General features: G+C 47.5%; 1 protein-coding gene and 1 long non-coding RNA gene across 6 annotated transcripts in view; one reads left to right on the top strand and one right to left on the bottom strand.

Moving 5' to 3' along the window:
- SLC8B1 (solute carrier family 8 member B1) overlaps positions 1-26895 on the bottom strand; it is a 69738-nt gene that overhangs the window by 17722 nt on the left and 25121 nt on the right. For all 5 annotated transcript variants that reach the window (XR_003852010.1, XM_029571849.1, XM_029571847.1 and 2 more), the window contains 8 exons: positions 24713-24770; positions 20514-20619; positions 20017-20184; positions 17712-17819; positions 16163-16207; positions 9083-9213; positions 7668-7809; positions 6193-6314 (listed from right to left, as the gene is read on the bottom strand). Coding sequence is in view for 4 of the 5 variants with exons in the window: in XM_029571849.1 (XP_029427709.1) it covers positions 6193-6314; positions 7668-7809; positions 9083-9213; positions 16163-16207; positions 17712-17819; positions 20017-20184; positions 20514-20619; positions 24713-24770 (880 nt within the window). In the remaining variant the exon portion in view is untranslated. The remainder of the gene's footprint in view (positions 1-6192; positions 6315-7667; positions 7810-9082; positions 9214-16162; positions 16208-17711; positions 17820-20016; positions 20185-20513; positions 20620-24712; positions 24771-26895) is intronic.
- Positions 13701-18053, top strand: LOC115073431. The gene is made up of 2 exons (XR_003852011.1): positions 13701-13774; positions 17725-18053. It is a non-coding gene; the product is annotated as an uncharacterized LOC115073431 (long non-coding RNA).

Below are 26895 nucleotides of genomic sequence, written 5' to 3'. Positions count from 1 at the left end.
AATTCCCCTTTTCCCCCTGCCATTAAAGCAAACAGCAATGGAGAAATTACTTGCCTGATAATTTCATTTTCCTTCGTGTAGACAGATGGCTTCAAGAGCAATGCCAGCAGATGGAGATGGAGTCAGATTTCAAAGCTGACGTCACCCAAGATACACCCCTGCAGTGACCTCAGCCCTTCAATATTCTCTTCAAAAGCCACTGTGGACATTCTATTAAAAAACCTGATTTAAAATGCTTAAAAATGGATAACCATAACTGTACTCAACCAATCATAAACATTGAACCTCAGTAAGAATATAGATGCTCTGATCCACCGTAGGGACTGGATGACTGCTTACCCGTTATCTCTTGGAATCTATATCCACTCCAGGGGCGAATCTTTGGCACTGTTCTTGGGCAGCCATGGGCGGGATGCTGAATGCATCTGTCTACACTAAGCAAAATTAAATTATCAGGTAAGTAATTTCTTCCATTTCCTAGCGTTTAGCCAGATGGACTCAGGATCAATGGGATGAACAAAAGCTACTCTGATCAGGGCAGATGCTATCCGCGGTCCTATTAACACCGCCCTTGCAAAAGCTGAATCCTCTTGGGCCTGTATGTCCAGGCGATAGAACCTGGAGAAGGTGTGCAAGGAGGACCACGTCACCGCTCAGCAGACATCGACGGGAGACAGCAGTCTAGCTTCCGCCCAGGAGATTGCTGAGCCCTAGTGGAATGAGCTTTAACCTGAGAAGGTAGTGGCTTTCCTGCCTCCACATTGGCTCCCGTGACCACCTCCTTAATCCAGCGAGCTATGGTAGCCCGTAAAGCTGGTTTGCCCTGCTTCCTTCCACCATAAAGGACTGGTTCTGAAACTTCCACATACCGCACCAAAAGTCTACTGGCATTCAAATGACGTAGGAGACGGTATTCTTCCGCATCCTTGTGCTTATCTAGGGATGGCAACAAAATGGACAGAGTCAAACAAAACTCTGAGACTACGTTGGGCAAGAAGGATGGAACGGTATGAAGCTGTAATGCTCCTGGAGTCATCCAGAGGAACGGTTCTTGACAGGACAATGCCTGTAGTTCAGAGATGCGACGGGCCAAGCATATAGCCAACAGGAATAAACGCAACAAAAGCCTGTGCAGTGGCCGAAAGGAGGGCCCTGCCAAAAATTCTAATACTAGATTAAGATTCCACAAGGGAACCGGCTACAGTAGGGGCAGCCAGAGGTGCTTCACCCCTTTCAGAAAACTGGCTACATCCGGATAAGCTTACAGGTGGGTTCCATTCACCTCACCCCTGAAACAGGAGAGTGCCACTACCTGGACCTTCAAGGAGTTAAGGGTTAAACCTTTATTCATGCCATCCTGCAAAATTTCCAGAATTAATGGGATTTTAACTGCCCGAGGGGTGACATCACGTTCCTCACACCAGACCCGCACATACGCTAGGAATGTAGAAAACTTCTGAGCGCAGAGTAAGATGGCAATTACTACCACAGAATATCCTCTCTTCATCAGGCAAGCCCTATCAAGGGCCAGACCATAAGACAGAATTCAGTTGGACCCTTGTGAAGGACTGGTCCCTGCTGTAGCAAGTCCCTGCACGGTGGGAGGCACAGGGGGATCTCCACCTGGAGTCTCTGCATACCACGGATGCCTGGGCCAATCTGGAGCTACGAGTAGGACTAATCCCCTGTGGTGCTCAATTCTGCAAATGACCCTGCCCAGTAGAGGCCACGGAGGGAAGGCATATAGCATCTCTTCTTCCAGTCCGGTCTGAATGACACCATCTATCCCCAGGGATCACTGATCTCTTCTGCAACTGAAGAATCGGGGAACCTTCACATTGTGAGATGCAGCCAGCAGGTTGATGGACGGGAGGCCCCAGCGATCTATCAGCTGAAAGGTTTTGTCCAACAACACCCACTCTCCTGAATCCAGACTCTCCCTTCTTAGAAAATCTGCTGTGACATTGCAGGAAAAGCCAAATTTGGAGGCCAAGATCATCTGTAGATAGATCTCCTTACGGAATTGGGTGTAAATACATCTCCTATGACACTTGCTGGCTCTTTGTTCCACCCTGGTGGTCAATGTAGGCTACCCTTGTTGCGTTGTCCGACATTTCATGGACCACTTGACCCTGGAGTCTGTGACTGAATTGTAGACGCACAAACCTGTCCGGCTTCCAGGCAGTTAATGGTCCAGAAGGCCTCTTCCACAGTCTAACGGCCCTGGGCCGTCAGTTCCTGACAGTGAACTCCCCAGCCCCAGAGGCTTGTGTCTGTTGTGAGGACCAGCCAGTTGGAAATGACAGGGGTATACCCCTGTTCAGATGAGCTTCCTGTAGCCACCTCTGGAGCCGAGAGAATACTCCCATTGGTAAGTGGAGACTAATCGAATAGACTTGAGACTGCAGGTTCCAACGTTGAAGTAGTCATATGTGTGCCACTTGCCCACGGCACTACCTCCAGGGTTGCTGCTGTCGAACCGAGAGTTTGGAGATAGCTCCATACTGTAGCGCGTTTCATGCTCATCAAGTGATGCACTTAGGACACCAACTTCCTTATCCGCGTGGTCGGAAGGAAGACCTTGCCTTGCTTGGTGTCGAACCGGATTCCCAGATGTTCAAGGACTGGGAGGGCTTGAGACTGCTTTTGTCCAGTTTATGCCAACCGAGTAACTGAAGCAAGGAGGTCTCCCAGAGACTCTCTTCCCCAGACTTGGCCTGGATCAACAGTCATCCAAGTACAGTTGCACCAAGATGCCTTCTTTTCTCAATGCTGCTGCTACAACCACCATAATCTTGGAAAATGTTCTGGGGGCAGTGGATAGGCCAAAGGGTAGAGCCCAGAACTGATAATGGCAACCTAGTATCGCAAAGCGTAGAAAACGGCGTTCTCAACAGATTGGAATATGTAGGTAGGCCTCGGATAGGTCCAGGGAGGCTAAGAACTCTCCTGATTGTACAGCCATTATCATGGAGCGTAGGGTTTCCATGCAGAAATGAACCACTCGTAGATCTGTTGATGCTCTTGAGGTCCAGGATGTGGCGAAAGGAACCTTCCTTCTTGGGTACGATGAAATAGATGGAATAATGCCCCAAATTTTCCTCGGGCACATATACTGGATTATAGCTCTCATCCTGAGTAGCCTTAACAGGGTAATCTCCACTGCCTGCTTCTTGGGCTAAGCGAGGCAAGGAGATATGACTATGTCCCGAGGAGTGGTGCGAAATTCCAGTGTATATATTTCTCGTATGACCTCTAGTACCCATTTGTCCGAAGTGATATCGACATACCATTGGTAGAAGAGGGACAGTTGACCCCCTATATCTCCTCATTCCGAGGGTCAGTCGGCAAAACTTCATTGGGGTGTTCGGGATGAACCTGAACCCGAGCCTGACTCCGAAAGGACTGAGACTTCCCAAAGGACCAAGACCTCTAAAATGTTGAGTTTCTGAAGGGGCCCCTGGATCAACCCCCCTTATGGGCGAGGGGTGCTGTAACTACTTCTCTTATCTTCTGGTAGCCAGGGTACTTGAGATTCGCCCCATTTACGGGCCAGCTTTTCCAATTCGCTTCCAAAGAGGAGTGATCCTTTAAACGGCATCTTTATGATATTTGCCTTGGAGGTTGTGTCTGCTGACCAATTATGCAGCTATAGCTGTCTTCTGGTCACTCCTCTGGCTGAGGTATGGACTAGGTCTGAGCCCGTGTCAGCTAAAAAGGCAGCGGTGGGTTCCATAACCACTTTGGAATTCTCCTCCGAGTCATCCACCTCCTGAGAGAAGAGCAGGTATGAACCAGCTACCAGGGCACAACAAGAAGCAATCTATAAGGTCATTGCTATTGCATCAAAGGCCTGTTTAAGGACGGACTCCATCTGCCTATCATGCGCATCCTTTAAGGCTGCTCCTCCCTCCACTGGGATAGTTGTTTGCTTAGACAGCACAGACCAGTGTATCCACTTTAGGGAAATGCAAATGTTCTCTCGCTGCCGGATCCAGTGGCTATAGATCTTCTAATGCTCGTCCACCTTTAAAACTTGCTTCAGGGGGCTTCCTATTCCAGGTCAATCAACTCCTAGATGGCTTCCGCTACTAGAAAGTAGCAACAGGCTTTCTGTAGTAAAATTAGAATGGGATTCTTCTTTGGTTCCATCATAGAGTCTGCCCCAGGAACTCCCAGCATCTTCGGCGTCTGGGAAACCAGGGGTGGCAATTAATCTCTATAGAAAAACCATAACATAGTCATGGTTCTAAACCAGAGGGGATTTCCCACTCATGGACAAAGAATCTGGATCCTCTTCTTTGTCCGTGCCATCAGAGTCCCTGGCAGCGATACCCTTGGTGAGTCAAGGCATGCCTCGAGGTCTGCCGATAGGACTGGGAGAGGGAGGGCTTATCAGCTAAGGTTCCATCCAGCCAGGGGCAAGTGAAGCAGCAGACTGCACCTGTAGGAAGGCTTAAAGGCCTTGAAAGAATTCCAAGAGAAGGTGGCCAGGTCCATGCCTAGTCCAGGAGGTACTGGGGTAGGTACCGCTAAAGTTCCCTCTCCCATGAATGACCCAGGCCCGGGGTTACTCAGACCCATCCTCTGAATGGGTGGAGCCAGGCTTAGCAAAGTCCAGGGAGGCCAACCCTCCCTGGGCTTCCTCACAGTGCTGACATAAGTTGGAATCCAGGTCAGACGGTGCAGCCCTAATGTGACAAGCAGCGCAGAGAGAAAGGCACTTATGGTTCTTTGCTGCCGGAGCCATTGGCAATGGTAACTGCATGTTCAGATGGCTCGTGCTTAAAATTCTATGCACGCAGATTTCGGGTGCCTATGCGATGTTATGCACACAGCGAGTGTGCAGAGCAGACACACACTGCGCATACTGAAGCTCTATGGTAGGCAATACAGGCACAAAAACACGTGCAACATGGTGCTGCCGTGGCCTACCACACAGTGTCTCAACCAAGCCTAAAGCGGCATCTAGCCCACCTGGGGCCCACTCAACCCGCTCGGAAAACCATTTCCCCTTACTCCACCGGCTTTGGGAACCTCATTGGTACAGCAAGCCAAGCAAGGAGACTGGAGGAAATCCTCTTCTTTTTGTTTTAAACTTACCTGGGCTCAGCACTTAGTGGCTGAGAACAGAGACAGGCTCCAGCTGTGGGGGGAGAGGGCTGCGTCAGTCACCACCACGCTTGGCTTCCTGCACCTGCTGCCTTTCAGCTGCTTTAGCAGCAAAGTCCACGCCAGGAACCGGCTACTGGGCCAAGGCACACGTCTGAGGGATCTCGGAAATCACCTCAGGAATTCTGAACGGGCCGAGGGACTTTTAGGTATCGCCACAGGAGCGCGGGGCTCAATCTTTTCTCCAATTTAAAAGTAGAATTTCTTCTTCCAAAAGTCACACCGCTCCCCCTAGGGAAACCATGTCCGCATCTGCTGGAGACGGAGAAATACTGAAGGGCCGAGGTCACTGCAGGGGTGTATCCACGGTGACATCAGCTTTGAAACTTTACTCCGTTTCCATCTGCGGGCAGGGGAGCATAAACCCGTTGGTCCCGAGTCCGTCTGGCTTCATGGTAGGAAATACAAGCTTCTTAATGCAAGTATATGCTAATTTTATGTGTGTAACTCCTTTGAAAATTAACTTGTAAGGTTCTGTTATAAAGCACTCTGTCCTACAAGGCTGCTACAACTCTATAATATCTTTTATAACCCATTCCCCATTATAAGGCAACAGAGATGAGGTTCTTTGTTATAAGCCACCGGTCCTCAGCGTTCTCAGTGCTAATGTTCCAGTGAAAGATTCTTATATTCTCTTGAACCCTGTGTTCTGTTACCGGCTGCAGTAGCACAACACTGACCAGGTCTATAAATGCTGCTTCCCACTGTTTCAAATTACTAACTTACTGACAGGAACAGGGAGTTAGGGGTGTGGATCTCTAATGTAACTCTCCACTACAGCTTTAAACATAGTCTGATTATAAGGCTCTTGGATCTGCAGCAGCCTGAGGGCCTGATTTCTCTATTTGTGCCTATGGGACTGGTTTTGATTCAGCAAAGATTGCACTGAAAGCGCTTGTGTAATGTGGTCTCTTATAGCTGGCACAGTGCTGTGTTTCTTTAGGCCTTAAACCCTATGCCGTGCTGGGACCTGGATGCCTCGGCGTTCGTTCTTCAAGGGCGGGGACTGGTGCAGCTTACACAGAAGTATTTTGGGGGCTCTTCGTTTTTTGTAGTAAAGAATACGACCACTGCCAGGAAAGTACCAGTCAGCACCACCACTGCCCACACTGGAAACAAAGCGTCGATTTTATAGAGACCATCTGGAAGCAGGGAGAAAACAGCAGAGAAAAGAAAACAAATAAAAAAAAAAAAAAAGTCAGTTTGTTTACCAATTGATCTCAATCTTTTCATCTGGTCCTCAAACTCCGTGCTGCAGCTGGACTGAAGCCCCACCACTGGCAGAGGGGCAGCTTAACTAAAGCACTTTTATAGCAACGTTTGCAGGGAAGAGATGGGAATTTAGTCCTCATTTAAACTGTTTGTCTGTCTTCTGAGATCTATATAATGTTGTTCAGTTTGTTTTAAATTTGATTTTTATTTCTTTTAAAATGTACAGTATGTGGCTATGTAGGTCGCTTAGGGCCTAGGCATAAGCGATCAGGACATTTTAATACAAATAATGTCACAGCAAATGAAAAGATGTGGACCATTCTACTCAAGCATTGCTTGCAGAGGTAAGATTGCATAAAGAGAATAGATATGTGAGAACAGCCCTGTTTTTAATATGTTTAACAGTTCTATGAAAAAGAGAGAAATGCCCCCTCAACTCCATCTCATCTGCCCATTTCTGCCTAGCATGGACCCTGCTTGCCCTCTGGCCTGACCTTTGCTCCCCCATGAAAAGGCAGCGGTAGAGCCTCTTCACAGGAGAATGCTAACACGTGGTGACCCGGAGGGGTAGATGGGGGCTCGTCCCATTACAAAAGGTGATAAATTGCTAGGGGATAGTTTCCTATGACTTTTCTCATCCTCACCTAAACTACTAGCGGGGTGGGACTTTAAAAACTGTTCCCAGTGGGTGCACTAGTCCATGATGAAAACAGGGCAAGGAGAGTGGGGGCCACTCTGAGTCCTTTTTTTTTTTTATTAGTTACATAAAACCAGGCTGTACCTGTCCCTTCTCTCCCCCTCCCTCTGAACCCCCAAAAAAGGGTTTTAATAGTGACAGCTGTCCTCCTTGTGGCAAATCTTAGCAGGAAGCACCGCCTGCTTTAAAAGGTTGAAAGGAGCTGGTCCGTTCAGGTAGGAGAATATCATGGAACAAGGTTCAGATCTCCTCCCATCATTACAGAAGCCTTAGGTTCTCCAGGCTACTGCTTTTCATTCAATGAGTTGGGCCCAGAAAGTGAGTGACACAGTGCAAGTCCGTTGGGGATAAATGAAGGAAGTTTGGGTACAATTTTCAGAGCACAGAACTGTTTCCTGAGATCCTGTGCCACAGCATGAGGTTACAGTCACTGCCTCTCCAGGCACCAGAACAGGCACCAGCTAGGACACGAGGCATTCTGATTCTAGTAGTACATGCAGCCATCCAATAATACAAGAAAACCAGCAGTCAAAAGTGCTCTTAGCTTCCACAGAAACAAACTGGTCGGAAGGCATGAGCTGCTTACATTCACCAGATTTCAGGGTCAGGATGCAAACCAGGGGGCTGGTGATGAGATGCAGACAATTGAGGGGTCTCTTCCAGTTCTGATCCTCTCTGTCAGGGTCCACCACAGGCACTGTGAGCCGCAGCACAACCTCAATGGGAATCTGGCAAAGAGAGTAAATGGATGTGACGGAGACCACTTACTTCTGTTCTGAAGGGAACACAGGATGTCCAAGTCAATCAGAGAACAGGAGTGCAATAAAGTGATGTATTTCTCCCTTCTTGTCCCTGGATTCCAACTTTGGTAGGACACCACAGATTCAAAGACACATGGAACTGCACAGTGGCTAATAAGCCAGCTCTCAACAACTGGGCTCTTCTGCTAAGCTGTCGCATGCCAAGAAATACATGTGGGACATAGCTGCCAAGGTGCTTTTAAAAAGTGCTATAAAAGTGGAACATACAGAACAAGCTGACGGAAACAAATACCCAATAGCAAGACCTTGAGTATGCAAACACTTATTCCTAACTGGCTGCATATTGTCATATTACTAAAGATTACCCAGTTGAAAGTGCCACATGGCTTATACAAGCTTATACGAGATAGCGACCCTCCTTCTTTAACAGCCCAACATACGACTGTAACTGCTTTGCTGAGTAAAAGCAGAACTACAGCCTGCGGGGAGAGGAAACCAGCATCTAGTCTCCTAGTAAAGCTTTGGGGTTAAGGATTTATCAGACATTTCCTGGTGTGTTTGTCTTATCCCAAATATGAGAAACAAACCCAAAGTCCAGCAACATGTAGAAGACTCTTCAGGACCACCCCTTACCTAAATGACACAACCTACACTTAGCATCACCCCTGAAGAGACAAGAAGATAAGTTTAGGTATTGGGTTCATTGAGAAGGAAGAGAGAGACAAGACTGAGTTGGAAGAAGGGGCTTGTAATGAAGGTGTGGTGATGGTACTAAGCAAAACCACAAATAATCTCAGAAGAGTGGTAAGTGTCCTGGCCAAAGGTATATGGCAAGAAATAACACTTGAACCAGGGTCTCCCAAGTACCACAGATCTATGTCCTAACCAAGGGTTTCTCAGTAAGAACTGCAAACAGGTCTGGTAATCAGAAGATCTACTATGAATATTCATCAGATTTATTTGCATGCATATGGGCTATAAACCAGGCTAATTTGCATAGCTTGGTCCCCCAGCAAACTAGAGAAGTTTGAAGACCATTGCATCTGAGGAAGTGGCCTCTGTCCTCAAAGGCTCATGCCTCAATAAATTGGTGCTACCCACCTCTTGTCATTTTCGAAGGCCATTGAGGACTAAAATTGGGATCCTGTCCCATGAATATCTCTAGTACCTGAATGTAATCCACTTTGCGGTGTCAAAATGTAGAATATAAATCAAAGCCATATTGGCCACAGCCATATACCTTTAGCACTTTAATGAGTCTCCAGTACCAGGGTTTCCGCCTCCACTTCCTGTAGTCCACAGGGTTCAGAGACTGCACTAGGATCTGGATAGTTGTCTTCTCATAAGAGATCAGGGGAAGATACTCCTCGTCTGCATGAAGGGAGAAGACACAGAATAAAAAAAATTAGGGAAAAACATTTTGGGGGTATACTCTGTATACTTTCCCTCTGAGAAACGCTGAGGAAAAAAATACCTGCAGAGACCTGCACGTGCTCTTCCTAAAGAAACTTTTCCTCTTCTAAACAATACACCTGGATTTGAAAATGCAAATCAGCAAGGTGTGACAATTCCTACCCTAACCCTACCTTTGGAAACACCTCTACTCGATGTGGGTATCATGCTCCTTGTATGTACTTTCCCCTTCAATGAGGGTGAGCAATTTTCAGACAGACAATATATGTAGGTAAATAGCCATATAAATGTCTTTGTAAAATTGCTTTCCTTGAGTTTGAAGATGGCATAAGGATTAGCTTCACTTGAAGAATGCTAAACATGACCCTACTTCTACCTCCAACACCTGATGCTGATGGAAGGGGAAGGAAGGAGGTAGCTTGTGCTATTTCTACCCTCATGGTGACAACCCTCCAGTCTTAACAGTCCACTTCCTTTCTTCAAACACTCCCCATCCCTGATGTTGCCATAGAGTCATCCCTACACTCTCTACTATGAGCCAACCAGCCTCCACCTCCTCCCAGCCCTGCGCCTTCTCTTAGACCTTGTGATGCCTTCTAACTCTGACCCACTCCTTTCCACTTTCTGGTGATGTTTGCTAGCTCTGTCCATCTCTGACCCTCATGACACCTGCCATCCCCTTCTCCATTTCCCCCTGTGACACCTCCAGGTCCAGTCTTTCCTTCTCCTCCATCCTCATGCCTCCTCCCCCTTGCCCTCATGCCCATCTCCAGGTGCTGACATGCCTTCCCATCCTCCTCATCAAGAGTGAGGCACATTTGAGGGTCCTGAAGGTAAGTATATGAAAGAGCATTCATCAGTGGGAGAGATGAGAACAAATGTCATTGGGGACTGATGGCGAGGAGGTGTATCATGGAGAGGGGATGAACAAGGAAGAAGAACAATCCCAGCAGTGGTGGTGATGAAGATCATCATAATGGGATGCTAGTATAAGAGTGTTCATAGCTGTGACAGACAATGAAGAGGACGAATAAGAATAATCATTGTTGGAAGAGTTGGGGTAGGGGAAGAGAATCTATTACTACTATTACTGCTACTACTTATTTCTAAAGTACTACCTGAGGTACCCAGCACTGTGACATTAGCACCACAAATTCAGCATGTCTACCTTTAGACCCCTAAAATTTTCAACATTTAGGGATACTTTTATTACTAACATTTAAGCCTTTTCGCAAAACTTAACAAGCAGGCCAGTTTGGTACATAAAGATCAATCGGGTTTTATACCGGGCCGCATGGCCTCAGACAACATAAGGAAGGTAATTTAGTGGGCCCAGTCTAAAAAGAAGCACTCAGCCATGTTATCCGCGTAAATCTGAGAGACCGGTTGTGCGTGTAGTTATGTGCTCGGATATGTGTGTGGTTATGCACCTAGGTATGCGCGTAGATATGCGCACAGGAGTGTGCATTATACTTCAATTAGGAACTTAAGGTCCCACGAAGTTAGACTACAGGTCCCCTCACCAAAAGAGGTGAGGTTGGTGGAACCGTTTGACAAGGTGGTGGCTAGAGCCAGAGGATTGCATCAGGAGAGGTATAACCAGCAGAAAAAAAAGGAAGTGATCATGCCACTGTACAGGTCATTGGCAAGACCTCTCCTAGAATACTGTGTCCAGCATATATGTAGCAAACCCCTCATACTAGGACTCAAACAGCAACAACCCTTCCTAGGAAAAGGCATCACTGCAAATATTACACTAGGCCCTAGAACACCAATACACCTCTCATGGGGAAAACACGGCAACCTGTACTGCAACAGATCCTTACACAGAAACTACACACTAGAAGAATCCATCATCTTAGTCACACATGCAGAACACAGACACTTTCAGCAAATATAGAATGAGGAACAACACGTTTCAAATATTCAGATGAAAACTGAAATGGGAACCCAAGAAGCCAGACTCTGCATGCAATGCCACACTGAAGAAATATAAATAGAAATGCATTTTCTCCTGTACTGAGCCAAGTACAAAAATTAAGAGATGCACATTTCCAAAGCTGACTTACTCAATCACTAAAGTGAAAATAAAATTTTTCTTTTACTTTGTTGTCTGATTATTTTATTGTCTAATCACGTTGGTCCCAATCTTTTTCTGTTTTCCTCTTGTTGATCTTCCTCTAACTCCTTTCCAAGAGTCTCCTTTACATTTTTTGTTTCTTCTCTCCCCCTCATCTTCTTCAGTTACATAAGAACTGCCATACTGGGTCAGACCAAGGGTCCATCAAGTCCAGCATCCTGTTTCCAACAGTGGCCAATCCAGGCCATAAGAACCTGGCAAGTATCCAAACAGTAACGGGTGGATTTTAAATGCCCTGCACGCGTAAATCCGGGCGGATTTACGTGCGCAGGGCCCTCGCGCACCGGCGCGCCTATTTTGCATAGGCCGCCGGCATGCGCAGAGCCCCGGGAAGCGCGTAAGTCCCGGGGCTTTGTCAAAGGGGCGGGGAGGGGGCGTTCCTGAAACGATGCAGCGTTTCGGGGGCGGGCCCGGGGGCGTGGCGCCGGCCCGGGGGCGTGGTCGAGGCCTCCGGACCAGCCCCTGGGTTGGGTGACGGCGCGCCAGCAGCCCGCTGGCACGCGCAGATTTACGTCTGCTTTTAGCAGGTGTAAATCTGCCAACAAAGTTAAGGGGGGGGGGGTTTTTAGATAGGGCCGGGGGGGTGGGTTAGGTAGGGGAAGGTGGGGGGAGGGCGAAGGAAAGTTCCCTCTGAGGCCACTCCGAAATCAGAGCGGCCTCGGAGGGAACAGGCAGCGCGCGCTGGGCTCGGCGCGCGCAGGTTGCACAAATGTGCACCTCATTGCGCGCGCCGACCCCGGATTTTATAAGATACGCGCGTATCTTATAAAATCCAGCGTACTTTTGTTCGCGCCTGGTGCGCGAACAAAAGTACGTGATCGCGCAATTTTTTAAAATCTACCCCTAAGTCTATTCCATGTTACCATTGCTAGTAATAGCAGTGGCTATTTTCTAAGTCAACTTAATTAATAGCAGGTAATGGACTTCTCCTCCAAGAATTTATCCAATCCTTTTTTAAACACAGCTGTACTAACTGCACTAACCACATCCTCTGGCAACAAATTCCAGAGTTTAATTGTGCATTGAGTGAAGAAGAACTTTCTCCGATTCATTTTAAATGTGCCACATGCTAACTTCATGGAGTGCCCCCTAGTCTTTCTATTATCTGAAAGAGTAAATAACCGATTCACATCTACCCGTTCTAGACCTCTCATGATTTTAAACACCTCTATCATATCCCCCCTCAGTCATCTCTTCTCCAAGCTGAAAAGTCCTAACCTCTTTAGTCTTTCCTCATAGGGGAGCTGTTCCATTCCCCTTATTTTGGTAGCCCTTCTCTGTACCTTCTCCATCGCAATTATATCTTTTTTGAGATGCGGCGACCAGAATTGTACACGGTATTCAAGGTGTGGTCTCACCATGGAGCGATACAGAGGCATTATGACATCCACCATTTTATTCACCATTCCCTTTCGAATAATTCCCAACATTCTATTTGCTTTCTTGACTGCCTCTGAACCATGTGCTTCTGGGTGACTGTATGCTTGCCCCTATGGTCTAGTTAAAAGCTGCTGTTATCTCCTTTTAAACATTAGGGCCAGCTGATTCCACGCCATTAAGGTGTAGCCCATTGGAAGAGGCTCCCCCTTCCCCAGAATATTCCCCAGTTCCTAACAAATCAATAACTCTCTTCCCTGCACCACTGCTTCATCCACATATTGATACTTTGGAGCTCTGTCTGCCTCTGGGATCCTGTGTGTTGTATAGGGAGCATTTCTGAGAGTTCAATCCTTGAGTTTCTGGATTTCAGTTTCGTACCTAAAAGCCTAAATGTAGCCTCCAGAACCTCCCTCCTGCACCTTCCTATGTCATTGGTACCTGCATGTACCATTACATTCGGCTCCTCCTCAGCACTCTCTAAAGTTTGCACTTGGAAGAATTTGCCATTACAAGTTAAGGGTCTGCTGGGCAGAGGAGAGGGAGCAGGGCATATCAGCCAGGCTGGAGACCAGTGGTCAACAAGAAAACAGCGCTTAGATTGGCCGGATCTCTGATCTACCAGCCACTGGCCTCTCTTTAAGAAAACTGGCCAAGCTAGCTGGTTAACAACCCTTTGCCTATGTCAGACAGGACACATGCTAGACTCCGACACCCACATCCACACACTAGATGAGTACTTGAGGGCTGTTATATGTGCTCCCATATTGCAGTTATATTGATAGGTTAATAACCTGCAAGAAAAATGAACTTCCTTCACAGGAGTCATGATGTCGTCACAATCTTGGTGATGTAATAATTCTGTTGATGTATGTGCTGCTGGTATAAAAGTTCTGGATATTTCTAGCTGGGCTTTATTTAGTAGCTCTGCAGCTCTGAGGCATGTGGGACTGTCCTTTCTGTTGAGAAACAGGTTTTAAGGGGAGGACAACTACATTACCAGTAAGCAGATCTTTTTACTACTTTGATGTAATTATCTTAGACTGTACATTGGCATTTGTAGGGTTCCAATGGCAAAGTCTTGATGTGTATCTTAAGCTCAAAAAAAAAAATGCCCATAGTTACTACCTTCTTCCATCAGAAGCCACAAGTCTACGTCCCCATTGCTGATCAGCGACCAACGCAGATGGCCACCTCTGCCATTTGTCCTCCCTTCTCTGCCAGCCTGTCAGGGTTCTGTTTCCTTTCTAACCCCTCCCCACAGGTTGCCGCTTGTTTTATATTCAGGCCTCCTGTCCCCGTTGCAGCACTTCCATCCCTCTTCTTCCCTCTGCCCTTCCACCCCAGTAGTGACAGTGCGGAGCGGGGTACCTATGGAAGCAGAAGGTAGCCTTGAGCTCCGATCCTTCCTGCAGCAGACACAAACTATCCCGCACGTCAGCAGGCACCGCGCGTGCTAGAGAGCAGGAGTCCGCACCCTAGCAGAGGATCCCCCCCTAGTGGGAAATGCAACTGTTGTCCGCCCAGCGTGCTGAGGGTTGGGAGTGTGTGTGTGCAGGGTGGGGGGGGGGGGGGGGGGTCTGCCACATTTCCCGCTCTCTGGTCCAGCCAGTCACTTTCCCTCAATCTTTCTTTAGACTTCTTAGCAGTGCGATCTTTCTCTACAGGCTTGTGGCAGGAAGCTCACTCTGCCCTGGAGTACAGGTATCTAAAACCTACAGGAAGAAGAGCACCTCGGGAATACATGCCCAGATTGTAAAAGCAGGGCCAACACAGGCACTCCTGGACACACAGGATGGAGACGGCCCAGGCTCTGTGCTGCTTGTCCTGTGCATTAACTCCTGATCGCTCCTGGCCTCTTGTTCCCCATACATGCCCGATCAGCACAGCTGCACTCATGTGACCCCCAGGATTTTACATCACTTTACAGCAGTGTTTCCCTGCCTTTTCATGCTCAAGGCACACCTACATTAACAAAAAGTGGTGTGTGGCACCCCAAACTCCACCAAGCAGGCAGAGCGGACCCGGAGAGGACTCGTAGGGCCAAGAGAAGAGCTAGGGAAGCAGTGAAAGCCCCACGCGCCTCGCTTCCAAATTTTAAATCGGAGAGAGAGAGAGAGAGGGTGCAGATGCACACATGAGCCCATCACAATAGACCTCCCTCCTCATGCAAGCAAAAGGGGAAGGAAAAGAGTGGTGTAGGCAGCTGGCTGGGTTAGTTCCCTTGGCTGCCACATAAAGCTGCCAGCGCTGCTGCTCCCAACGCTCAAAGTGCTTCCTACACACTTTCCCTGTCTCACTCAGAATGGGGCTGGAAGGACTCAAAGTTCAGGCCAGGGAAGAGGAGGAGGTGCTGGGTGTAATGTGTGCGGGACTAGGAGACCGGGCAACTGAATAGCACATGAAAAAGCACAAAGTGATGCCCATAGGGGAAAAATAATCCCAAATACAGTTACACGATGCTGGGTTCTGTATTTGGGGGTCACCAGCCAGGGAAAGGACCTTAAGGGTCCTTGTGGACAATACATTGAACTCCTCAGCGCAGCGAGCAGTGGCGGTCAAAAAAGCAAAGAGGAATGATCTGAAAAGGAATGGAGAATAAAACAGAAAATGTCATATTGCCTCTGCATCAATCCATAGTGTGACTGCAGCTTGAGTAATGTGTGTGGTTCTGGTCACCCCATCTAAAGAGAAAAAAGACATAGCAGAACTAGAAAAGGTGCAGAGGAGGGCGACAAAAGTAATAACAGGGATGGAACAGCTCTCCTATGATGAGAGGCTACGCAGGTTAGGGCTCTTCAGCTTGGAAAAGAAACAGCTGAGAGGGGACATGAGAGAAGTTTATAAAATCATGAGTGGGGTGAAACAAGTAAAAATAAATAAATAAATAAAGGATAGTTATTTGCCCTTTCAAAAAAAAAAATATTAAAAGGGGACACTCCATGAAACTAGCAATCATCAAATTTAAAGCAAATCGTAGAAAATACATTTTCACTCAATGCATAATCAAGCTGTGGAATCTGTTGCCAGAGGATCATTTCCTGGAGGGAAAGGCCATAACATTATTAGCCAGGTAGATTAAAGCAAGCTATTGCTGTCCCTGGGAGTAAGTAACAGAAAACAGATCTACTTTATGGGATTTGCTAGGTACTTGTGACCTGGACTGGCCGCTGTCAGACACAGGATGCTGCGCTCGTTGGATCTTGGTCTGACCCAGCATGGCAAGTCCCATGTTCTTAAGAAGGTGCCCCTGAGAAGCCGGCCCTAGAGTCATTGCCAAGGCGGCGCTATTGAGAGGCTGGGCCTACGGTTGCCGCTGAGAAGGCGGCACCATCAGGAGGCTGGGCCTTCGGGCACCAAGAAGAAGGTACCATCAGAGAGAAGACATACCATAGTCTGTGCTGTGAACCATCGCAGGCATCACCTCCTCTGACTCTGTCAACAGGTTTGGAAAAGAATTAGATTGAAAAGAAAGAAAAACACAGGAGAAAACAAAATGAGAAGCAGGGCTCATAACAGGGAACAAATCTGCTATTCATACAAGCTTCTTAATTATTGGGATCAAAGATCACAGGCAAGTTCCATAGAATTTATTGAAAAGAAGAAAAAATGACACGGCTGAAACCAAGCAAGCATCCTAAAATATTACAAGAGAGGAATAATCAATAATACTTTTTGCTTAGAAATGACTAGCATACAGGCTTGATGACCCCCTAAAATCCCTACTATAGGCAAGAATATAACATCTTGAAGGTCAATATTCACAAGGGTTTGTCTTGCTAAGTTTAAGACTAAATTGGAGAAACACTAAGTTTTAAGCATCCTGCCCTATCAAACGGTTAAGTTTTATCCAGGTAAGTCATTACCTAAATAAAAGTTATTCGGACGTAAAAAGGGACAGGGCAGGGGCGTGGCCAAAATGTATTTGTCTTGCACTGATATTCAGCGCTATCCAGATGAACTTACCAGGATAAAAAAGCAAACCCAGGCTTAAAGTAAGCTAGGTAAGTTTAAAAACCAAAAACTAAATAAAAACTCCCCCTTGCAGACCTGTTGGGGTGGAGAAGAGAAATCAAACTGTGGCCACTACTATTTTATTTTAAATCTTTTGGAGCTTTGCGAGAGGGGATCGCTCTGACCCCGCTACGCTTTTATCTCAGTATTGCGGGCTGGGGGGAGAAGCAGAATAAAGCCACTGTTTATTGCAAGGGGTTTTTTTTTCCTCCCTAGTATTCAGTAAACCATTGAGTGGCAAAGTTACCTTGATGTCTTTAGCTGAACACACTTTACTTGCCCTGCTAGCGTTACCTGGGCTGCTTGCTGCCCTACTAAACGTGGACCTCTTTACTTGGTGGACAGTATTAGGGGGGTGCAGGAAGGTTGCCTGACTTCTCTCCCCATCCGGCCAGCCAAGAGGATCTGGACGAAAGTAGCTTCCGCCTGCCTGGCTATGGAGAGATGGGGGGAAGGCCTGCACAGGCCACAAGCCGCAGCCCCCCACCCCTGAAGCTGGACATAGTTTTTTATTTTTAGCTGTAATGATCAAAAGTGAAAAATATTCTGTGAACGCGCGTTGATATTAGGGCGAGAACTGGAAAGAAAACCACTGAGCAGAGCTGGTTTGGCCCGCCCACCTCAGGGAAGGCTGCCTGAGGGATAACCTCTCACCCTGAGATGGTGGGGTAAATCTTTTCAGGTTTATCATTATTATTATTATTCATTTCAGATTGTCTTTTCAAGCTTGATGTAAAAGTGCATTCAGGGTAGGCTCCTACACTCACACAATCCAGTCAGCCACGCATTCACGGCAAACTTTCTTATTACAATCAACACAGATCAGTTCTGAAGATCACTTAGGGGGACCTTTGCGCTTTGTGCATCTTTAGTGAATTATCAACGAGAAGCGTGTTGCCTGGATCTCAGAGCTGTGCCTTTTTACCTGATTCTCCCAGGTCAGAGCTGGCCACTGCTCGGTTCCGCCTCCGCCTGTAGATCCATGTGGAAAGCACAACCACCAGGACGTAGAACACGTATATCCCCAGGTAACCTGCGGAGAGACAGAAGAGCCCACCACTCGTTCACGTAAGGCACCCGGGGGGAGGGGAGAAAGACGAGAACGGAGAGCAGCAGCTGCACGGCCGCAGATGGACATGGGGAGCTCCACACAGCGCACCATAGTTATTTTAATCACTCTGGGATCAAGTTTCAAAGCCTTAGGCACCTAACTAAGCTGCCATCACACATTACTGAAAGCAAAATGGAAATAAAAGTGTGAAATGTGCAATTGTCACAAACGTTCAGGCGTTATTAAATGAGGGCGCAGCGCCACCATGGTGATGAGCAGCGTCCCAGCAGGGCAGCTTGTGAAACACTGTGCAAGCTGTGCTACTGCAGGACACCTAGAGATATCTGGAGAGGTGCAGCTACCCTCCCCCCACCCCCTCAGGGGTGTCGCTGGGCTAAGGTGCCTGGGGATGCTCCTGGGGCCATAGATTTTAAAGGGGCCACAAGGTGGTGGAAGAATTCCCCCCCCCCCCCATCCTGGGTAAAACTTCTCTGGTGATCTGTGGGTGAAACTCCCGATCTCCCTTCCTGCAACCCCAGTTGGCCCATAAGGAAAGAAAAAAAAATAAATAAAAGTTAGCAGCATTTCTTCCCCTGCCCTTAGTAAAAATTTGCTCCCCCCCCCCCATCCATTCCTCAACCCCAACTCTCCCCAGGCTTACTAGTGAGGATCACTCCTGCCCCCTCTAGACCAGCAGGGATTTGGGGATAAGCCTGGGGAGGGTCTATTAGGATGGGGGGCACGTTTTGGTAAAGGGGCGAGGCTATAGGCACAGAGCAGGGATTAAGTATTGTTAATTATATTTATGAGCAGGGGAGGGGCCAGAACCTTCACCCATGGACCAGAGGAAGGTCGGGAGTTTCACCCACTGAGCACCAGAGAATTTTTACCCAGGGTGGGGGGGAATTATATATATATATATATATTACTATTATTATTTTTTTTTTTAGTGGAGGTGGGGTGAGGGGGACTCTTACGGGACTTTCTGGCCCCTTCAACAGAAGGCAGCCCCAGGAATGAGACGCCACCATCGCATGTTACCATGGCCAGGAGCTCATGGTTTTCCCAGCCGCAGCAACACCTAGTGTTGAAAATCAGCGCTAAGGAGTTTGGGTCCCTAACTTTAGGAGTTAGGAACCTAAATTGGCCTTTTGAAAATTAACTAGGGCTGAGTTCCTAAATTCAAGATTCTAATAAGTGTCTACGGGAGCAGAGTTAGGAGCTTAACACTGATTTTCAACACTACTGAGTCCATTTGCAAAGGATTTAGGCTCCTACCTTTTGGAGTTAGGCTCCTAAATTGGCTCTTTTGAAAATGTACTAGGGCTGAGTGCCTAAATCTGGGCTCCTAGTTGGCTGCAGGGACAGAGTTAGGGCCGGGTAACAAAATTAGGGGCTTGGCACTGATTTTTAGAGCTAGGGACCTAACTTAGGAGTCTAAATCTAGGCAAATGAATAGCAAGGTTACATCTAGGACCCTAAATTACTTCCCTGTTTTATTGTAACTATTTCACATTCTTAACCATGCTCTTGTTATTGTGGTTTGAGTTCTCTCTACTTTACACACATTGTTAAATGTAAACCGGTTTGATATGATTCCTGTCATGAAAGCCGGTATAGCAAAATTAATAAATAAATAAATAAATAAAATAAATAAATTTATGTGAATTTTCAGCTGAAAACGTAAGGTCTTAAATTTAGGAGCTCAACTTTTTTTGAATATCGGCCCCTAGGCACCTAACTTAGGAGCTGAAATCTAAGGAAATGAATTGCAATCCTAAATTTATAAATGTAAGTTTTGGATCCTTAAATTTAAGAAACTTCTCAGGGTTTGGTGAAGATTTAGGGTTTAAATTTGGCTGAAAATTCCCCTAAATTTCGGTGCACAAAATTTAGGCACTTGAGCAAACCTAACTCTCCCCTGGCCCCACCCACCTTTTGGTTTCCTAAATTTGGCCTCCCTGTGAAAGTAAGTCCCTAGATTTATATAAGAAACCCAGCTCAGTTTTCAAATTGGTCATTTTTGCCCCCTAGCTCCCAAAATTAGACTACCCCCCCCCCCCCCCTACTCCTGCTCCCAAAAGTTCTGCCCGGCCAGGCTGTGGAAAATTCATATTTTATCACACCACAATCCAAACAGCTCCCAGCATCTTGAAGTGTAGTTGCTCAGTGGCCTCACCCAGAGCCTCTCCCAGCCGGATCCTGCCAATGTACAGAAAGTAGAATGTAAGGAAGATGGACACCATGTAGAAGATAATGTCCCTCAGGAAGGGCCTGGAGGCTATGGTGAAAGGCTTCACCAGACAAACGCCACCAGCCACCACAGTGGTCACAAACACACCAGCACCTATGAATAAGAAAAATCAGAGTGTGACTCCTGAATCTTAGCAAAGCACCTCTTCACCCCATCCCATCATCACACTCATCAGCGTCCCTCTTCAAAGCAGAGCATCTAGTCACCCCCCCCCCCCCCCCACCCAAGACACCCACATACCCAAGAGGGGGAAAATACAGGACACTTAGTGACATGCAATTGGATAAATGAGCAATCTCAGGAGTCAAATCCATTCAGTTGCTACCACGCCCAAGCTATACCAGAAAGGCACTTTGGCCACATGGTTGACCTCTTCTCATTGAAATACATGGTCCAGAAGAACATAGGGGGATATGACATACCGAAGAGTGCCCCGATAGCCAGTCCTGCGGTCCTGGGGTCCGAGAAGGCTGCCATGGCACTGAACACATCGGGGGCACCATTCCCAAATGCAAGAAAAGTTACACCATGGAGAGTCACTGGTCAAGGACATAACATTTCCGGTTCTGAGAATTCGGGTGCCCCCGCCCCCCACGTACTACAGCAGTGAATTATATGGGTTGGGAGACCAATTGGGACTGGGAAAAGAAATACCCCCAAACCCCACACAAGCCTGTAAGCACTGCTCCCTAGCCCCACCTTGAGGTCTGTAGTGTAACAACTAAAAGTGAAGCAGTTCCACATTTGTATCCTATCATCTGCTGGACTTGCCGTTGCCTCATTCTCTGCAGATCTTTTTTTTTTTTTTATCATTTTCACTTAGGACACTGGAAGTGAACTACTTCTACAAACTGCATATGTTTTTCATTATGGCTGCTTTTTTTTTAGAAGTGGCGTTCTGTCTGATGCTATCAAGTTCTTTCTAACTTTTCAATAGCAATCTTACAGTAAAAATAATTTCCTTTACATTGAAAACAAAAAAATAAAAAAAATGACTGAAAACATTCATTCCTGATTTTAATTCTGATTATTTGCACTTTAGGTAAGCTCCTCCTATGTCATCTGTCTCAGCCTGCTATGTTCTTGTATTGTAATGAATCTGTAGCTTTTTCAGCTTTCTAAATACAGTAAAAAAAAAAACAAACACCAAAAAAATCCCCCAACACCCTTCTAAAATACACACCCAAGCCATCCTCCCTTCTCTGTTGGTTCGCAGGCTGGCCCTGAGGCTCAGGGCTGTGCATTACCGCATGGAAGATGCAAGCTTGGCCCGTGCACGCTGTGGAGGCGCTGCACTACGGTCCAGGGAGAGAGCACAGACCACAGCCACCACCATGACAGCACCTGACAGCCAGTGCCAAGAGCACTGTTTTAAAGGCAGCGAGGGTTGCCCAGATCTGCCTGGGCATGCAGCCTTGAGAAAATGGCTTAAAAGGTGGAGGCCGTCCCCTTTTGTAAGAAACTGTCCCATGCCCCGCTTAAGTGAGAACAGGATACAAATGGAAAAAGAAAAATCAACTGAATGTCCTGCACAACTCACACGGGGAGACCTGGGATTTTAAACGAGCAGGGAGAACGGGCAGAGGCAGGGCTTTGGAAATGCCTTCCAACATAAGATTTTGGAAAGGAGGGGACTGGATGTGTTTTTTGGGTGGTTACGGAGGTGGTGAAGGGATTGTGTATGCAATAGGGGTTGTAGGGTATGGGTTTTTTTGGGAGGTATGGCTGTAAGTAGCAGAGGTGGTCGTATGTGTGTGGGTGTTTGATAGGGCAGACATCCGAATGTACCGTCGCCATCACGGGGACGTGCGATCGGCCCGAGGTTATCTATGTGTTGTATGTATGTGTGTGTGGGCTGTGTGTAAATTGATTGGGCTGTGTGCATGGGGGTGTCTGAGGGGTGTTGGGTGTGTATGTATATGTGGGGGAGGATGTAGTGGGTGAGTGTGGGAGGATAGATGTGTGTGTTTGGTTACGTTTTTATGGAGGAAGGAGGGGGTAATGGCTGCCAAGGGTTTTGTGTGGATGCAGGAGCACAATTGGGGCAAGTGAATAGTGTGGACTGGAGTGTGAGTGTGTAGGGGAGGGTGAATTGAGAATCTGCGCTGTTTATTTTATCTTTATCTATGTGGAATGTAGGTGGAGGAGTGGGTGTGGGTGTGGATGGGCCGAGAGCAGGTGTGTACGTGATGTGCATGCAGGGCCAGCGCAACCCCTTGTGCAAGCCGTGCACTTGCACCGGAAGGAGGCCAAAAGGGAGCAGAGGCCAGGGGGTCCTAATGGAGGACTCCACCCAGCGGGCGGCTGAGGTAAAGAAAAGGCCGTGGGCTGCCTGTAGCATGGGAGGCTTTTGCCAAACTCCTGCCCGATCCGATGTGGCAGCAAGCAGCACATCTCCCACATGAGCCGGCAGCAGAGTTTGAGGGATGTCATCTGTGGCCATGGGGCCGGTCTCGCAAGAAGAGGAGCGAGATTTCGCAGCTCCAGAGCAGCAGGAGATGGCCTCACTCAAACCGCTGCTCCTGTTCGCGCACACGCGTGGGAAGAGCGAGAATCCTGACTAATAAACTGCGCTGGGAAGTCCCAGCATTTGGAGTGGGAAGAAGAAGAGCTGGGAGTGACTGGGTGAGAAGGTGGGAAAAAGCAGAGAAAGCATAGGAAGGGATGAGAAGAGGGGAGGAAAGAGCAAGGGAGGGAGGGAAGGAGAGGATGAGAAAAACCTCTAGAGGAAGGGAGGGGGAAAAGCAGAGGTAGTGAGGAGAGAAGGTGAGAAGGGGAAAAAGCTGAGACAGTGACTTAGTAAAGGGGTGATAAGAGGGAAAAGAATCTCTAGAGGGTCAGGGATGGGGAGGTAGTGTGAGAAGAGGGGGAATATCTAGAGGGAGGGAAGGAGAAAAGCCTCTGGAAGGAGAGAAGTGAAAAGTTGGAGAAAGAAAAATAGTGTGGGAATGTGGAGGGAAAGCTGAGGTAGTGAGGTAAGTGGATGAGAAGTAAGGGAAAGAACCAAGGTAGTGAGGCTGCGGACTGCCCAGTGGACCCCATCCCGTCTGCCCATGGCCTAAGTAGACAAGAGGCTGTGGGCTGCCAGTGGACCCCATCCTGCCAGCAACCACAGTGGAGTGAAGGCCCCTTTGTAATCCTGACCCGAAGGAGGCCAAAGTGAAGCGGTGGGCCCAGAGCTGCCAGGGGAACAAGTGGAAGAAAAGAAAAGAAGGTGAAACCCATTTGTGCGAGCGACCGCATGTGTGTGTGTGTTTGAGAGAGACAGAAGGAGCATGTGCGAGAGGTAATACGAGTGCGTGAGCAAGAAAGAGTATGTTCTATGTGTGAGAGGGAACGTGTATGTGTGTGTGTACATGTACAGGAGAGAGAGGGAATGTGGGCATCTGAAAGAGGAAGCATGAGTGTGTGAGCATGAGTATGTATGAGAGAAAGAATGTAGGTGTGCATATAGGAGAGAGACAGTGGAGAACGTTTGTGTGTCCTCCCTCCACCACTAATCCACAACAACCTCAGGATGACTGGAAATCAAAAGTTCCCAGGTATTAAGTCGGAGGAACCAAAGCTTAAAAAAAAAATGTTTTTAAAGTTAAAAAAAATCTGCCCGCCGGTCAGCGGATTATAAGAACAGACGCTCAATTTTACCGGCGTCCGTTTTCCTAACCGGTGGCTGTCAGCAGGTTCGAGAACCGACGCCAGTAAAGTAGAGCGTTGGTTGTCGGACTTGCTGACAGCCACGTATACCACCAATAAGGAGGCATTAGGGACGCGCTACTGTCCCTAGTGCCTCCTTATTAGTGCGCCACCTCATTTAAATACAGAATCGCGTGCCCAGGAGAGGTGCCTGGGCGCGTGTCAGGAGTGCGGGCGCTCAACACGGAGCGCCCGCTCTCCCGCATTTTTTACTGTATCGGCCCGTTTGTCTCTTGCTTTGCCTTGTCCAATTCTGTTTCTGTCTGTGGCTTCCTCCAATCTGTCTCGTCTTGTCTCACCCTCCCTTGGCTTGACTTTCTGGATTCTGACCTCTGCTCTGACCATCCTTATCGGCTGTCTGCCTTGACCTCTGGCCTGTCTACAGATTCTCCTTGTCTGCTACTTGCCCTGACCTCCACCCGCCTTTTGCACTCTTGTTCTCACCACTGCCCTAGAGACCCATCTAACACCTGCAGGCCACCAGAACCGAAGGATTCAACCTACGGGAAGGCGGCTGGTATAGGCGAAGCTCCAGCCTGTCCCGCTACAAGGTGCGTCTGCCAGGTGATAGGGTGGACCTAACGGGTTCGCCTGATAGGGTGGACCAAGGGTTCACCAACACCTGTTCCCATGCTAGCGTTACAACCTTTTGTTCTAGGACATCCTTGCTGCTGAAAAAGGTTTGCCTTCTAGTGATCTGAACCCCCCTGCATGACCACAGCTCATTGCCCATACATCAAAGCATACACAAATGGAAAACAATGCAGCAGAAAAAAATCAAATACACTTTGCTTTGCTTTAGATCAAGTTAAAAGTTCTAGTGCTCTCTTTTACAGCCCCCCCCCTCCCCATCATCTCTCTCTCATGCCCCCTCTCTCCCTCCTTCCAGTTCTCTCCCCTTGCCCCATGACGTTCACCAGAAGGATACTGCTACATTATGGGCCAGCTTCAGGCTAGTGGAGATTGCAGACAAATTGGGGCAAAAGCTAGAACAGAAAGGAAAGAAGGAAAACAAATACAGGTTAGGTAAACATCTGTTTTTAACTCATAGCATTTATTTACTCCAGTTAAAAGCCCTTAGCCTAGCTGTGGGTCTCATGTCGCCAGGAGGGGGGTTACTGTCAGAAACACAGCTACTTTTATCATCCTTAGTCCTTAAGCTGCGATAGAAGCCCTGGTGAATCCCGTCTCATGGAGAGAAGGAAGCTGGAAAGAGACCCCAGCAGTGAAAGTGCACCCTTGATTTCTGGCTAGGAGTTGGGAATATTATCAACGTCGAGTCAGTCAGTCGGAACGGCAGTATCGAGGGTCTGAGGGAAAGGCAAGATGTCTAATTCATCCCATAACTTCAGGAGATGCCAGACACAGAGGGAAAGGGAAATTTGGGATTTTTTTAAAAAAAATTTTTTCTTAGAGCTGTACATATAAATCCACGCGCGCCAGCGGACATAAATCCATAAATCCACGCGCGCCAGCGGGCCGCTGGTGCGCCGAGACGCAACCCAGGGGCGGTTCCAGAGGGTGCGGCCACGCCCCCGGACCACACCGGGCTGAAACCACGCCCCCGGGCCCACCGCGTCCCGCCCCCAAAACGCTGCGATCGGCCCCGCCCCCGACACGCCCCCGACAAAAAACCCCGGGACTTACGCGAGTCCCGGGGCTCTGCGCGCGCCGGCAGGCCTATGGAAAATGGGCGCGCCGGCGCGCAAGGCCCTGCTCGCATAAATCCGGGCGGATTTACGCGAGCAGGGCTTTTAAAATCCGCCCCCATGATACCAGCTTAGGAATAAATAAGGGAGCATCTGCCCAGCTGCATATATGTAAGAAATTAGAATAACTCGGTTGTTTTAGCAATAAACTGGATCTAGTTGGAATACTGGAATAACCATTTTACTTCTTCTAACGTATATGCACTAGATGGCAGTATTAACTAGATAATTCTGAGATGATCATAGGGATTTCCAATCAATATCAGATTAGTGGAGTGAGATCACCAGATATGGGTGTAGCCAACATGCTAGCTTATTAACATGTATGGAAATTTAGAATAATGCGCAGATAATATGCAAATTTATGATCCATGTCCTTCATAATATGTAAAATAGAAAAGATTCCCGCTTTTTATTCTCGATCTTGCTGTGCTTTTGTGATAAGCAAATATGATAGGAGTTCTTAAGTGACAAGTTCCTGATACTAATATATACACTAATATATATATATTTATTTTTTTTTTTTGCTTTTTCCTGTTAAAGATGAACAACTCATACTCTGTGTTTTATTTTTTTTGTTCCAACAGGTTTTTCATGTTTTGATGTTCTTTGTTACATGTAATGCTTTTTCAAGCAAGTTTAAATGTTCAATGTAAACCGATTTGATTTGCATATAATGCAAGAAGACCGGTATATAAAAACAAAAAATAAATAAATAAATAAATATATGTTCCTCTTGGTTCACCCAAGAAAGTGTCTCCTGAGCCTTTACTGCCTGCGGGTGCAGCCAGGAACGTCTCCCTCATGGCAGATGCTCCTTCAGAGCAGGTACAATATGACATGGGATGCCGATGGCTTAAAGCCACCAGGGTCATCTGCTGAAAATATGACCATACTTTGAGATATCAAACCATACCTCACAATGTCCAGACTGCTGGCTCCCAAACCTATCCCGGGAGACCCCCCCCCCCCCCCCCCCAGCCAGTCAGGCTTTCAGGATATCCACAATGAATATGTATAAGACAAAATGTCATGCTAATGGAGTGCATGTAAATCTACCTCTCGTATATTCATTGTGGATATCCTGAAACCCCTACGACTGGCCTAGGAACTGCTGGTCCAGAAGATTTACTGCCACAGCAGTGCAAAAAAACAAAACAAAAAACTTACTGAAAAAAATCCAACCAAGGGAAGTGATGAAGCATTTCCAGTCTAGGATTACAGCCTGCCTCAGGGTGCTCAAACCAGCTCTCAGGATCTCTCTCATGAATATGCATGAGAAATATTTGCATGCATTAAAGACACTGCATGCAAATTAATTTTATGTACATTCATGAAAGAGATCCTGAAAACCTGACTGACTGTAGGAGGGGGCCCCAAGGGACCAGTTTGGGCACCCCTG

The sequence above is a fragment of the Rhinatrema bivittatum genome, chromosome 11, assembly GCF_901001135.1.
Source record: "Rhinatrema bivittatum chromosome 11, aRhiBiv1.1, whole genome shotgun sequence".
In the NCBI taxonomy this organism is placed as follows: Eukaryota; Metazoa; Chordata; class Amphibia; order Gymnophiona; family Rhinatrematidae; genus Rhinatrema; species Rhinatrema bivittatum.
Note: the sequence above shows the minus strand (reverse complement) of the source record. Positions and strands in the feature narration are given on the sequence as shown.